This window comes from Argiope bruennichi, chromosome 10 (assembly GCF_947563725.1).
Source record: "Argiope bruennichi chromosome 10, qqArgBrue1.1, whole genome shotgun sequence".
NCBI lineage: Eukaryota > Metazoa > Arthropoda > Arachnida > Araneae > Araneidae > Argiope > Argiope bruennichi.
Window position 1 is genome coordinate 12534978 of NC_079160.1, and position 15030 is coordinate 12550007.

The window sequence follows — 15030 nt, forward strand, 5'->3', positions numbered from 1 at the left end:
AAGCGTGCGATATTTATTTTAAGTCATTCATGAAATGATATAATCTAATTTATGAAATATTCATGTAAAAATAATTATAATTTTAATCTATTATAATTTTCATGTAAAAATAAGTTGAAAAAGATATCTATCAAATGAACAGATAACTGGTTGATGCATGATGGTAATAGAATATGAAAAAGTGTAGTTTTTTTTATTGTACTATTAAATAAAAACATTTCAACAGATTTTAATTCAGAAATTGAAATAGATCAAATGTTATTTCTACAATGAACAAAATTTTCTTGATGCGGTATCAAAAATATTATGTAAATATAATTGATATTGACCTAGAGGTAGAATTAACAATATTATAAAACTCGTTGCAAACTGATTGCACCAATATGTTTAAACTTAATTCATGATACTTGCAAGATCATAAAAACATGCTGTAGAAAAAGAATAACTGCTTTTCTTTGCTAATTTTTATAATATATGCTCCCTGTGTTGTAGTTTAATTTTTAATAGAAAGAATTAGCTGTACATTTTATATTAAATTTAGAAAATAAACAATTTCTCATAGAAGTTGAAAGTTTTTTTTTAATGTACTAATGATTATCTAAAAAGAATCATAAATGCTGTATTCAGTTCGCATTTACTATTTTTTATTGACATATTAAGCAATTTTTTAAATTAAATTTTCCCAAAATTTAAGTATACTAAATTTCTGTTAAAGAAAACAATTACTACTTATGTTTTAAAAGATACTAGGGAAATATCAGCCAAATTAACAATCTGACTTTAAAAGTTCGCTTTCCTTCAGGAACATATGGTGAAAACCCGTAATTATGCATTTTTTTTACTTCCGTACGAATGACTCATACATAACTTAATTCATTTTATGTTATGTTTTTACATTTATGTAAGCAGCAGAGTATAATTTTGCAATCTTGTTTCAATGTTAAAACTAATCCTCTTTGGCGAAACACCGCCATCATTTCGTCTACTTGTTTTCTTCTGGCAACCCCTAATTCTGGTATCTTCCGATAGTCGGCGAATGTTTAGGCTCTCTGCTCTGTTCGTTCGGCCATTTTTCCTGCTGAGCAAGGACGGTTTGTACTGATTAACATTGCGCTATTCTTGAACTGTGATTGATATACCAAACGAGTTGACCGCAAGCATACTGTAAGTTGATATTATCGTATACATACTGATATATCTGTTCATTTATAATATTTTGGGAGTAAGTCAATAGTGCGATGATCGGTTGATTTTTTCCCCTATCAAATTGTTTCGGTTTACGGGTAGGTCTGCTACATTATCGGCTGCTCTGCGGAGTTGTGTTGTTTTTCCTTATTTGTAAATATTGGACGTTTCGATCCATCAGAGCTTTTTGTATTCCCTTGTATTTACATTTGTAATCGCTGGATCAACATTAATTACTGAATTGCTTTCAAGATTTTATCCCCCCCCCCTTTCCATTGAAATAATTCTCGGTATTCGGAACATTCCAGAACCAGGGGGCCTCAATCTGCATTTCTAATTAAGTCGCAATAGAATTGTATTAAACGTAATCATTTTATTTATAAGCTTGATACTATAATCAATCTTCATTAATATTTTGTTTCGTTTCATGTTACTTTTAAACTGCGCATTTAAATGTCACATTTTTTCCCGATTTATTTTTCATTTATTGATTTTTTTTAAATGGGACAAAAATGAATAATTTTTATTTATTTTTATTTTTTTCATAAAAGTAATATTTGAAATTGTACATATTTTAAACATTCATGTCGACATTTATTAGATAGTTAAGAAATCTTGTTAGTTAATACTAATTCCTAATATGTTAGATAAGATTTGTTTTATTAGAATTAATTATGGTTTCTCTTAGATAATATTACCTAAATTGCAAATTTGATACATTATTAGTTTCTTTTATTTAAAAATATTTTAATATTCAACTTGGCTATCTTCTAAACTATTACAAGCTGTAAGAAAATTATTACATGGGTTTTCCAAAGCTTCTATGCTGAGAACAGATGGTATTTTTAAATTTTAATTTGTAGTTACTACAGAATGAAATTATTGCTATTTATTTTGATGAAGAAAGAAATTAACAAATAAGTGTTTTTAATTGCAATAAATAAATTTAGTTAGTTCTTGATATTCTTTTCCATAGTTACATTTTGATCAGGATTTTATAGTTTGTGTAATATGAATTTTCTGAATTTTATTTCTGCATCTTTGAAATATGTTGAATATAATATTTTTATAGTTTACATTGTGAATCTTGTAAATATTTTAAATAGTTTGGTATTCACAGAACAGTTCTTTAGATTTTTACCAATATTTAATTTAGATTCATTTCCAATATTTAACAACTCTTACTCAATACATCTGTAGAGTAAGAGTAATTGCAATCATTGCAATTGATTAAAAAATTTTCATTATTTTTATAATTTTATTACTTGATTGATTATCATCAGTAGTAACAGAAAATTCTTTGTAACAATTGCACTAAATGATTATTGAATAGATATAAAATAAATATTGGTCAATAATGGTTATTTTCAATTTTCAAAAGCTATTAAAAAACTACATTCAATTGTCAAAAAAATTAAATTTTGAACAAAAAAATTAATTTTGAAAAGATAAACCAGATTTAAAAACTGTTTAAATGTTTATTTATTGCACTTAAAAATTCCTATCTTATTTCTAGAGACAGTTTGATGTGTAAAAATAAATATAGAATTTTAATTTCTACATGTGATTTTTTTTCTTTCTTTTCAGGTGCATTTGTATTATAAGTGGCAGGGGGAGGTGTAGAAGGCAGCTTTACATAAAGTTGCCTTTCGAGTTGTGAGAGTGAGGATTGTTCTACAGTATTTAATGCTATCCATGCGGTTGGTGTCTTGCAGATTCTTGAAGCAGCCATAGAACTGTCTAATCATGTTTGTTGATCATGATCACTCCATCATATCTTCAGACTAAGATCCGACTTTTGGTCACAGATCTATTTTTGTCATAGGTTTGAATAGTGCCAAGAAAAGCAATCCTCAACATTTATTTGTTACTGAGTTTATAGTAGTATCTTTATTGTGCTCATTGCTTTAGTAGCTTTCTACCTAGGGTATGTGATATTTCATAAATTTAAATGTGTATTAGATTTTATAGTTCATTATTATTTTTCAGTCTTGATATCTTTTTTATTGACATCTTGCACTTTACAACTGAGATTCTGATTAAATCATATAACAGAGACACTTCGAAAATGGATATGTATTAAGAAACATAATATTATATAATGTGTACATGCAATTAGAGAAAATTAAAAATCAGTTATTTGAAATTGCTTTATAATGTGAATTGGATATGTTACTTTATAATGAAAGTTAAATTTTAGAAAATATCAAAAAAATTTTTAAAAAAACATTTTATGAAAATGCTTTTTTATTAGAGAAAATATAACAAATAGTTTTTTTTTTTTCCTTCTTAAATGCATAATGATGATTATTTCAATATGAATATTAAATAGTTAACCTTTTAGAAGTTAATTATATAAAATTGTATTATGTAGAGAGTTGAAATTTTTTAATAGTATTTATAAATTGCATGTAGTGCCATCTATTGATAAAAGTTGTATATAATTAAAGATTAACATCACTAAGAATTAAGGTTGCTTTTTACCTTGTAAAATATTAATTTAATATTTTCAAACTAGGACATAAACAAAAATATGAATTTATCAAAAGCATTTAAAAATATTTCATTTGTAAAATTTTTCATATATTAAAATTATGTAAAAAAAATTAGCAAACGTAGTATTTTTAAAAATATGATGAACTGAATTTTTATTAGAGAGCGTGGTTACTTCAGAGTAATTTTCAGTTTATGACTACATTTTTTTTAAAAGGAAGTTTATCAATTTTGTTTTCACAGCTGTCATATATTCTTATTTTATAATGAATATCGGCTTAAAAATCATTTCTCCTATTAAACTTATAATTCTATAGAGTTTAGTATTTAGATATAAATCATATGATTTACTATTATAAAATCTCTCTAAGAACAGTTTAATCAAGGGAATAAAAGATATTTTTGTCCCCCCAGTTTATATATTGAAAAAGTCTATATCAAATTTTATATTAGTTTAAATTAAATTTTAAGGTCTTTTAGTTTGGCATATGTTTGATATTATTCCGAGTTAGTTATTAAAAAATAATTTTGATATTCTGTTTCTTTCATTAAAGTAATTATATGTATAATTATTCACTGGATTTAAAAGATTAATTTATTGTTTTAAAGTTCAGAAGATGTAATTTTATAGGTTGATTCTTTTTCTCTGAAAAATTAATCTGATTTCCTACAGGTCTTTGGAATTACTCATTTTTATTCCACAGAGCTGTAGGAATATTCACTTAATTCATTTTTATTTTTAACTGTCAAAATCAAAATGAATAAAATTGAAGAAATAGCTAGAATGCTTTATGAGAAGAGTTATCAAAGTACAAAGGATTAAATCTATTTATTTTTTAAAAATGTTTTAAGTTTGTTTATAGTGAATATGCATAATTTGAAATTTGTTTCAGGTTGTCTTTTTTGAATTGCTTTAACAGAACAAATTGGTAGCATGAGAGCACCATTTTGTAATGACTCTCCAGATCTAAGCCCAGAAGAAAAGGTATTTGCTAATTGATGTAATAAATTCTGCTATTATTTACTTTGAAATATTTTACAGTAATGCTTAACTTGTATGTATTTTTAAAAGGGCATAATTTGTCATGAAAATGAAGATGAGAGAGAGATACATTCAATTGAGAGGTCATTAGCTCGAAGTCACACAAATAAAACAGCTGTTTTTGGAATTTGTCTTGATGATCTAATGGGAACCACAGCCCAAGTGACACCACAGATACCATTTATACTATCTCGCTTGTGCCGATATATTGAAACACATGGTAAGGAATTATCCATTTACATCTTTGAATATACTGATTGGTTATATTTTATAAATTAATCATGCATATAAATATATATAATTCCTCTGAACTAACTCAATATTAAAAGTATAATATACAAACTAATATATTATTTTCAAAATGGCATTTTTGAGTTTTTAATCATTTTAATGTTAAAAGGGATGTGGACATGTTCTAGTTATTGATTGTGTATGAAACTTGACTGAATATTATGCCATCTTGACTTAATTAAAATTATCTTTATCCATATTATTCTAACAATTTTTCACTAATTTTAGTTTACTAATAGGGAAATCCAATATTTATATTGGAAATTGAAAAAATGGTATACTTAATTTTGTTTATTAAGTGGAGAAGTTAGGAAAGTAATGTACTAAAGTTTCATATGTACTACTCAGATATTTTGTATGTTATTAAATTTCTATTTCATTAATAGTATTTCCATCCAATTATTTTTTAGATTTTTAGTTCCCTAGAATAATTTCATATTGATAAAGATAGAATTAGTATTATTTTTCACTTGCATCGAAAATAAAAGTTTTCACATTTTTTGCAGTTTTGGATTCCAAATGATTATATGCTATTTTAATATTTGTAGAGCTTAATTATTAGTTATATAATTTTAATTGACTGCTTGTTTCTTATATGTGGTGCCATCAAGTAATGAATTCGGAAAAAAAAAATTATAACCAGGTTTTACAATACTTGGATTATAAATAAATGATAAATTAATAAATTAGAAATTAAGAACTGGTAAGTAGAAAATGGTATAAAAAAATATACTTTTTTGTGCACTGATAAAAGGGCTTAAATTGTTTTGGGGACAAGTATTGCTGAAATTAGTTGTAGAATTTTACCATCAAGAGCAAGATCATAACTCTTTTTAAAGCTAGATACTCTTTTTAATTAAAAAAAAATTATTTAAACAATAAAAGGATTTTATGAATTATAGCATTTTTAGCAAGTGATTTTTATATTTAAAATACTTCCATGTCTAATATTTTTATGCTGAGCAACAACAAATATAGCATTCTGGAATAAATCTCGATTTTGCTTTTATGAAATTATTAGTTGCTATTTACTACAATATATAGTATATTCTTTTATATTATTCATAAATTTAAATTATTTTATTCTCTGATTATACTTTAAAATTGGATCTATTTATTTTTGCCTATTTTAATCACATTACGCTATTATAAAAGACATTTATAATTATGATTCTTATTTATGATACAAAATTAAAAATAAATAAATAACAGCTTTAAACTTTAAAGGCTTTTCTTATGCTTGATCATTATATATATATATATATATATATATATATATATATATATATATATATATATATATATATATAAACTATTTTAATTGATTGATTAATAAATTGATTTAAAAGATCTTTTAGAATTTAATCTTTCTCTTTTTTGATAGTAATTGTAATTTTTGTTAGATGAGTGCATTACATAGGTTGTCTGCTTTTCAGGGTTGTGCTACAAGAATTTGTTTTTGGAAGGTGATGTGAAAAGTGTTGTTGAGAATTTAAAAGGTGAATTTTCTGAATGTGGTGATGCTTCCCTAGAAGCTGTTCATGACATTGCTTCAGTTGCCAGATTGTTATTGATGTTTTTTGAGGAATTGCCTGAACCTTTAATTCCAAGATCTGCCCAGTCAGACTTTATAACAGATATGGAAAGTAAGTATCAGTAATAGTTTCATATCAATTTAGAACCTTCTAGTTATTTTATATGTTTAAGTTTTGTTTCTGATTGGAATTTTAATTTTTTAAAAGCTCATTTAAAATAAATTAACGTTGAGTATCATAGGTAAGAAGCTAAAGACTTTTTCTTAATGAATCATATATTTATGAAAAACATGTTTTGTCTGTTGGTATATAAAAAGTTACTTCCAGAATGTGAAGTATGTTTAATGCAATGGCTTAGAAACTTGATTGAATGACAGAAGGAAAATAAAATGTTTGATTTTTAAACTCGATACTCTCAAATCATATGAGGATGAAATTAATTATCTTAACAAAAAGCCTGTCAGGATTTGTATCAAAATTGGTATTGCCAGAAAAAAGCATTAAAAAAATCCATGAGTTCTTTTTAATTTTTTCTCCTCCTTTTAAATATTAAAATATTTTACTACAAGTTTTAATAGACCTTTTGTGTAATAAAACTTCAACTTCTCTGATTGGTTATTGATATTTGTCAATTTTGCCTTTTATTGGAAATTTTAATGATCATTTAATGAGTGATAGAATCAATTTGGATACATTATCTGTATTTTTTTATGAAAATTAAATGATTACAATTTCTTTTTTGTTTGAAATTTTTTTCCCTAAAAGTAACAGTTTACATTAATTTCAACTAAGAAATAGAGATTAAATATTAAATTTCTTATCAAAAAAATTATTATAATTATTTTAAAAAATTAATTTTCTGAATGCCTATGCTTGCTTTTTAAAATGAATTACAGTAGTGAAAAGTGAATTTCGACATATTTTTAAGAATTATCATAATTTTAAAATCTGTTTAGAATGAAATTTTCACATTTAATTCATTTGAGATGTTTTTCTTTCCTAGAATTGTCATTGAATTCTAATAACTGCATCTCGCACTTGAAACATATTGTTGAAAAACTTCCAGACTCAGCTTATCAAGTGCTGAAATATTTATCACGATTTTTACTGCGAGTTGCTTGCCATGAAGAATACAATGGAATGAATTGTGAAAGCTTAGCTATTATATTTGGCCCAATACTATTCAGGTAAGTTAAAGCATTTTTTGCAAATTATAAATTTGTGTTGTTTTTTGAACCTTTTCTAAAAAAATTGAAATTATTTCAGACCTTCTTCAAAAGATCCATCCCTTCTTACTCAATTGAAGAATATTGTTAAACGATTTGTGCAGGATTATCATGACATCTTCGAAGATGATGCAAAATCCTCAATTTATGAAGATTTATCAAAATATTCAACTAAAGTTTGTAGACAGGTAATAATGCTTAATTTGCTGAGTGCTATTTTTTTCAATAGTTTTTTGTGTGTGTGTGTGTGTGTGTAATAAATTAGAATATCAGTATGTCAGATTATTAGTATTCACCATCTAATTTGCTGGGACATTTTTTTTCACATTGTTGAAAGTTTTTTTAAATTTATGCAAACAATAAAATTAAAAACAAAACTATATATGAAACGATACATATTTTGTTCTAGTTTTGAACAGAATTTTTTAAAAATCTTTTAATGAGTACAAATGTATTTAGTAATTCTTATAGTAATACATTTTAATAAAATACTTTGAAAAAAGTGAAATCATAGCAAGTCATTTGATTTAAATAATTTTGAGGAATGATTTTTTTTTCAATTATGCATTAAAAAAATATTTGTAATTTTTTTTTTTTTTTTTGTAGTTTATCATATTACTCTATAATAGATAAATTAATGTTTGAAATACTTTTTTAATAGCTCCCATGCCCATCTGCTGTCATGCCTGTTGTGCCATTATCTCCTTTAAGTGTTGTAATACCATCAATGGACACAAGTACTGACAGAAATGTTATGGAAAGTGTACCTGCTCTTTTGATTGAAGGGTTTGTTGAACATTTGCATCACTTTTAGATTTGTCTTTAAATGAATGTTTAGATATTTGCTATTACTGACTATCACAGGATCTTGTGAAGTGATTTTTATTAATAATTAAGTATATTATCTAGAATTTATTTTTTAATGTTTACTAATGCCAACTGTAGAAATTGCTACTCGGAAAGTTGTATTTTTCTCTCTGTTCTTCCTCAAAAATCAAATATAGGTTATTTAAAACATATACATGCAATTCTGTATTTCAGAAAAACAAAATTAAACATTATTTTAAAATTACCATGCATGTTATCACATGAAAATTTCACAATTGTTAGTATGGTGATACTTGGCTTTGAATGTCTGCTTACTTATGAAATTTTCTTTAAATTTTTCAAAACTCCCTGTTGTGAAGTTTTGTGCTATCATATGCACATTGCTTGGTAAATTTTATGAGTAATCACATTTTTTAATATACTTTCTTTGATATGATATTCTTCATTTATGTGTCTTAATCTTTTTGATCTTTTTTCTTTCCTTAATATATGCTGGTTTTTTTTTTAATTATTTTTTGCCATTAGAAGTATTTGAGAAGAAGAAAATTATTTGCATTCACTTATACCTGTACCTCCTCTTCACTAACCTATTGTAATGCTATAAAAAAACATAGCTCAAGCTTACATTTCAGATTTAAATTATAACTTCAAAAGTGTTGTTACTGTGATTGGGTGCATTTTTACAAGTATTAATAAAAATCTGAATAATATATGGCATCAAATTACTAATACAAATGTTTAGTTTTAATTGCTTGTGTAGAATAGGAAGTTGCATGGAATAATAAGGAAATTAAAATTTTGCTACTATTGATTTTATTTGTAAAATATAGTTTTAATTCTTTCAATTTTTAACAAGCTTTTATTTAGCAAAATTATATATGAAATATGTGCTAGATTTTCTTTACTCTTTCAGGCCAATTGAACCAACAGAAGGGAATAAAATGGATGTAAATCTTCCTAATACAGAAAATAAAGGTGTGCTTTTGGATATTTAATAACTTACTAATTATTAAAAGAAAATTGTTTTTCATTATCAGTTATTTGCATTAAGATGAAATAAAGCATTTTTTTTTAATCCCTCATTGTGAATGATATGTGTAGTAATCTAAAATTTTAATTTTTAAATTGATAAACTATATATTTAACATTTTTATTTCAAAGTTTTATTCTTCAGAGTATTGGGTTGTTTTTTCTTAATCTGTGAGGTCTGGAAATTCAACAATTTTGATATAGTAGTTTCTCATAAAATTTAATATAAAAATTATGTATAGGGCTTTTATTAATTTTTTTATCTCAGCATTGTCTTAGTGTGATCTGATTTTAATTTAACTATTTTAATTAGGTGTTACTATAACAAGGAAGAGAAAAGAAAGGCGCTTTTCTGGTGAAGATTCTCAGCCACGTTCTAGTTCTGAAGAAAGGCCAAATACTAATGGCTTACTGTCTTTAGAGAATATAGAGCTAATGCGGCGTTGTAATAGCCATGAAGAAGTCATGGAAGACATTAAAATTAATGGAAAAATGAGTACTTCATCTAAACATATTAGGGTGAGTTCTAACTTCCCTTTCTGTGTATGTTTGCTTTAACAAATGCTTTACTATATGGCATTCTCTTTCCTCTCTGACCATAAAATACTAACTTAAGTTATTCCAGTAATTGATTTAGTTTGCTTATGACATCAAACAATGAAGTTATTTCATGATTATAATATCATTTTTCTAGCGAGTATGAAACTCATTTTATGGTGTGTTAGTGTATAGTGTTTGTATGTGATACATGGCTGATTTATTTTTAATGACTGTATTTATATTATCCTGTATTTAATATTCGGTCTAATTGAAATAAAAGCTTTTGTTATTGGTTTTTGTTTCTTCAAATCACTGAATTGGTTTACAAATGTTGCATAAAGGAATTGTTTTCTTTTATGTATACTCTTTGCATTGTACCCAAGTTTATATGCACATTCAGATGGGCAGGAAATTTTACTTGAAGTGTGAAATTCTTCAGCAATTATACAGAAGATATATTTTTGCAGTTGTATCTTGAAATTGATTTACTTATTTTGTTGTTCTTCTGTATAATTGCATATCAATTCCTTAACAGGAATACTGAGAGTTTTCTTCTGTACTCTTGAAAACTTTTTATTATATATACATAGACAGAACTACACTTGCAATGTGAAAAGATTGTATTAAGCATCTTTCTAATTGTACTTTAGGATAAAGGGGATGCTTCACATCAAGTAGATTCATATTTATCTGATACTATGGAGCTTGTTGTAAATGAAAAGAATCATAGCCCACATCCCCCAAATGCTAAACGGCGTGAAGTTGAGACATCAGATTCTATTAGGGTAAGTTTCAACATGTAGGAAGACATACTAATACAAGCTTCTGAATGCTGAAGCAAGATTCTTAATTCTAGGTAGGAATTAATCTTCATGCATTCTTGCTTCACTAACATTTGTGTGACTGATGAAAAAGATTTATGCATTTGAATTACTGAGCATCTTTGTCTTTTTATGGGGAATTTATTGCATTCGTGGTGAATTCTTGTGGGAGAATACTTGTATGCTTGCATGTTTTAATGTGAAATATGTAATTTACTACAAATTATTACTATCATTAAGTACTACAATATTGTTTGTATAATGAAAAAATGAACATAAGAAAATACGGAGGACTTTATTATGATGAATCCTGAAGTAATGTTTTTTAAAAATCTTTATCTAAACAAATTATAAGGTCTTGTAATAAAATACTGTACCCATACTAAGTGTAAATAGTTTCAAAATAGAATATTCAAAAATTTCTTTTAAAATTGATAATTCTATAGACATAAGGAACTTTCTTAAAAAAATGTTTTAAAAATTAGCTAATATTTAATCATTTTGGAAATAAAAGATTAAACTGACAATTATTCAATTGATTTTTTAAAAATTAATATTTGATTTTTAATGACATTTGAGTAAAATAAATTTCTGAACTTTCCTTATTTTTGTGTTTGTTATAATAAAGTTCTACTGTACTGTGAGAAACTTAATCGTTAGTGGAGCCCCAGTCGTTATTAAGCTTGAGTGTTAATGTCACTTTGTTTTGACATTAATCACCACGATTTTTGTCTGGGGGTCCAACGAACAGAATAATACCAAGTTTGTGATTCCTTAAATGTCACAAATATTTGTATTTTAAATAGACTTGCTTTCGTTTGCAGGAATCTGTTGATAATTGGAAGTACCAGCCTTCCAAATGTTCTGAAAAATTAGCTAGCTCTGATATGCCTCTCTGTCGAGATTCACAGCAACATCCCACTGCTGAATTCTTGGATAAAAACACTATGGAATGTGATGCTTCAGAAGACCACGGAACCATGAATGCTGAAGAAGAATTTATGGAAAGTAAATCTGGAATTACTAGACCTGCTAGTTGTCCTGTGCCCAAAACTGAAAATGATAGAGAAAATTCTGAGTCTGAGTCCAGCTCTTTGTCTCTCAGTTGGAGTATGCTATTTGAAGATTCTGGTAATTATCAGGAATATATTGAATTAATTTTAGTGGATTATATTTGTAGAGTAATTGATCTGGAATTTAAAAATTATGCATTTTTAAAAATGCAGAGTATTTACATAAGATTTAATATACAATTAAAGTAATTTGCATAATTTTCTGCAAAATGCATGTAACATAGCATAAACTCTTTATAATAGTACATTCCAGGCTTTGTGATCATTCATTCATTTCTTTTCATGTTATAGTAAGCGGTTACCTGTTAAAAATATGGGACGATTACTTCCTTAATAGTTAATTTAGAATATCTGGAAATTTTAATTCATTTTGTAGTTTTAATCCATGTATTTGCAACAATGCAATATTTTTTTTTCCTAATATGGCTATAATATAATTCATAATGTATGATTATTTTATAGAACCAATTCGGTCTTCATTACTCTGGTCTAATAATAATCAAGATGAAGCATTGCTTTCACCTTCTGTCCATGAACTTCGAAGTACAAAGTAGGTTCTTTTAAATGCATTGATAAGTATTAAAATTCTAATCTTTGTTTCTAAGGATTGTATTTAATTCATATATATTTTCAGTTATTATGAAGCGCCTCTTTCACCCAGTGCTTACAGAAGCTACTTGTCACATCGAGGGTAAGCTTATTTATTTTTTATTAAATAAAACTATGTTTCAAATGATACGATTTTTTTATCAACATTTTAATAGTTGTGAATGTATCTTTTATGCTTAATTTATCTTTTAATTAAACTGGATTCTTTGGAAATGTAAAAAATGGGCAGTGTTCCATATTTTTTAAAAGAAAGGTTTCTTTTGTCTTCCTTTTTTTACAGACTGTTAGTTAAGCTAAGTTATTATTCAACTTAAAATCGTGCCAAATAACTTAATTATATTCAAAATATTTCTCAAGGAAAACTAATAAATTTGAAAGAAGTCATCTATTAAGTCATATCTTTTGGAACTTAAAATCAAAAATCTATATATGGAACCTAAAATAAAAAATCTATATATGGAATTTAAATCAAAAATATATATGGGGTGATTTTCTCATAAGAGGTCTTAAGCATTTCTCAACATCTTTGTTATCTATTTATATTTTCTTGTGGAAATTTGCTCTGTTAAAACTTTGTATATTCGAAGATTTCAGAACTTATGAGGGGAAAATTAATATTCTAAATGATTTGTTAAACATATTTTAAGGAAGAAAATTTACATATTTTAGATTTTCTGAAGTTGAGTAATTAATTTTCATACTTTGCTAGATAAGATGTAATTTTTCAATATGCAAAGTTTATGCAAGTAAATCTTCACCAGAAAATATGAATAAAAAGCAAAGTTATTGAATGATGCATTGGCCTTTTGTTGAGAGCGTCATCCACATGAAATTCTAAGAAAGAAATAATTAACTAGTTCCTTAATTTCTCTCCTCTCTTGTTTCCTCAACATAGCGGGTTTAAAAGTCTTCTAAATAGGTCCTTCTGAGACTGGGAAGTCAGTTTCCAGGTAAAATTTGATTTATAATTATTACATTATTAAGCTGTTATTAGGTAAAAGTATATCTTCATTTGACATTTTACTGTACAAAAATATATTTTGAGCATACATTTAATTCATCCTAAATGTGGCAATTTTACACAATTTTTTTTTTCTAAATTTTTCAAATCTTACTCAATAGGGTCATATTTGAAGTTTTTTACATAAACATTGCCCAGCATATAAATGTCATTCTTTTACGTTTTTTATTGCAAATTATTATACATGCTTTTTATATTCATGTGCTTTTTAAAGCTTTCTCTGTATTATTAAAATTACCATTGTGGACTACTCTTTCACTATTTTAATGTAATGTAATATTTCAGTCCTCACTTGGATCCTAGTGTTCCACCATCTCCACCTGTTGAGCAAGAGGATTTTGCTAAGAAGTATGTTAATGATATACTTGATATTTGCTCTTTATTAGATACTATGACGTTTTAGTTCTCTTTAAACTTATTACATAGCTTCTACCTCTTGTTAGCTTTACTTGTCTTCATTTCCAGAAGTCAGAGTGAATAGAAATGAATGTTTAATCTATGTGTTAAAATAATTTGCAACTTCTTGAACTACTATTCATATTCTGTTGAGTTAAAAATCCTTTCAGGTGCCTACTGGAGATGCCTTTATTACATTTTTTTCATTACAAATTCCACATTGCTGAGTTGAAGTAATTGGTTTCGAAATACCTTCTACTTCTCAAGTAGGCACAGGACAGAAGTTTTGTTTCTTAAAAAGCATCATTTAGTTTCATTAGCCATGACAATGAGATTGTAGTAGCTTTACTTTCAAATTGATTGTAAGAAATTTTCATGATATTCTAAATTGTATTCATGTTGTTGAGTGGTAGCATCTATTATACCTATATATATCTATCTACCTACTTAGTACCTATATATAACTAACTAGAGCAATAAATTACCTACTGTAAGAATATTATAATTGTTATGTAAAAGTTTAATAATTATTTATCCATAATTCATTGGTAAATTATTAGTAATGATACCAATAGATGTTTAGTTATTTAGTAAAGTTGATGGGGCATTTGGCAGAGTTTGTTTAGTGATAGAGAAACATGTATAAGACTTCTTCTTCAGAAGAGCTGCTGTGCTTATATATTAAATCTGCCATTGGTCAAATATCCTTTTGCTGTTATGGAGTGAGATTCTAGAGGAAGAAATGCCAGCTCGGTTACTTTTATTATCATTTTACCATGTTTCAAATAAGACCTATAACTAAACTGAAGCATGTATTATTCGAGTTTCAGAATTGGATATTAATATAGCTAAAATAATTTAGTTAAATTGAGTAATTATAATGTTTTTTAAAACTGTCAGTGATGGTATTTTTTAAGACTTTATCTAAAATTATAGATGCT

At 26.1% G+C, this 15030-nt stretch overlaps 1 protein-coding gene across 7 annotated transcripts in view; it reads left to right on the forward strand.

The window, feature by feature from the left end:
• The window catches only part of LOC129987428 (protein FAM13B-like), a 93695-nt gene that overhangs the window by 66230 nt on the left and 12435 nt on the right, over positions 1–15030 (forward strand). For 3 of the 7 annotated variants that reach the window (XM_056095408.1, XM_056095409.1, XM_056095407.1), the window contains exons 2-15: positions 2773–3112; positions 4572–4663; positions 4751–4940; positions 6448–6657; positions 7550–7733; positions 7813–7960; positions 8434–8558; positions 9514–9575; positions 9943–10148; positions 10820–10954; positions 11815–12121; positions 12526–12613; positions 12698–12754; positions 13979–14041. In XM_056095408.1, the coding sequence (XP_055951383.1) occupies positions 4613–4663; positions 4751–4940; positions 6448–6657; positions 7550–7733; positions 7813–7960; positions 8434–8558; positions 9514–9575; positions 9943–10148; positions 10820–10954; positions 11815–12121; positions 12526–12613; positions 12698–12754; positions 13979–14041 (1826 nt within the window). In that variant the 5' untranslated portion in view covers positions 2773–3112; positions 4572–4612. Of the gene's footprint in view, positions 1–1014; positions 1165–2772; positions 3113–4571; positions 4664–4750; positions 4941–6447; positions 6658–7549; positions 7734–7812; positions 7961–8433; positions 8559–9513; positions 9576–9942; positions 10149–10819; positions 10955–11814; positions 12122–12525; positions 12614–12697; positions 12755–13978; positions 14042–15030 lie in introns of those variants that run through there. The other 4 variants (XM_056095406.1, XM_056095412.1, XM_056095411.1 and 1 more) reach the window with 3 other exon arrangements.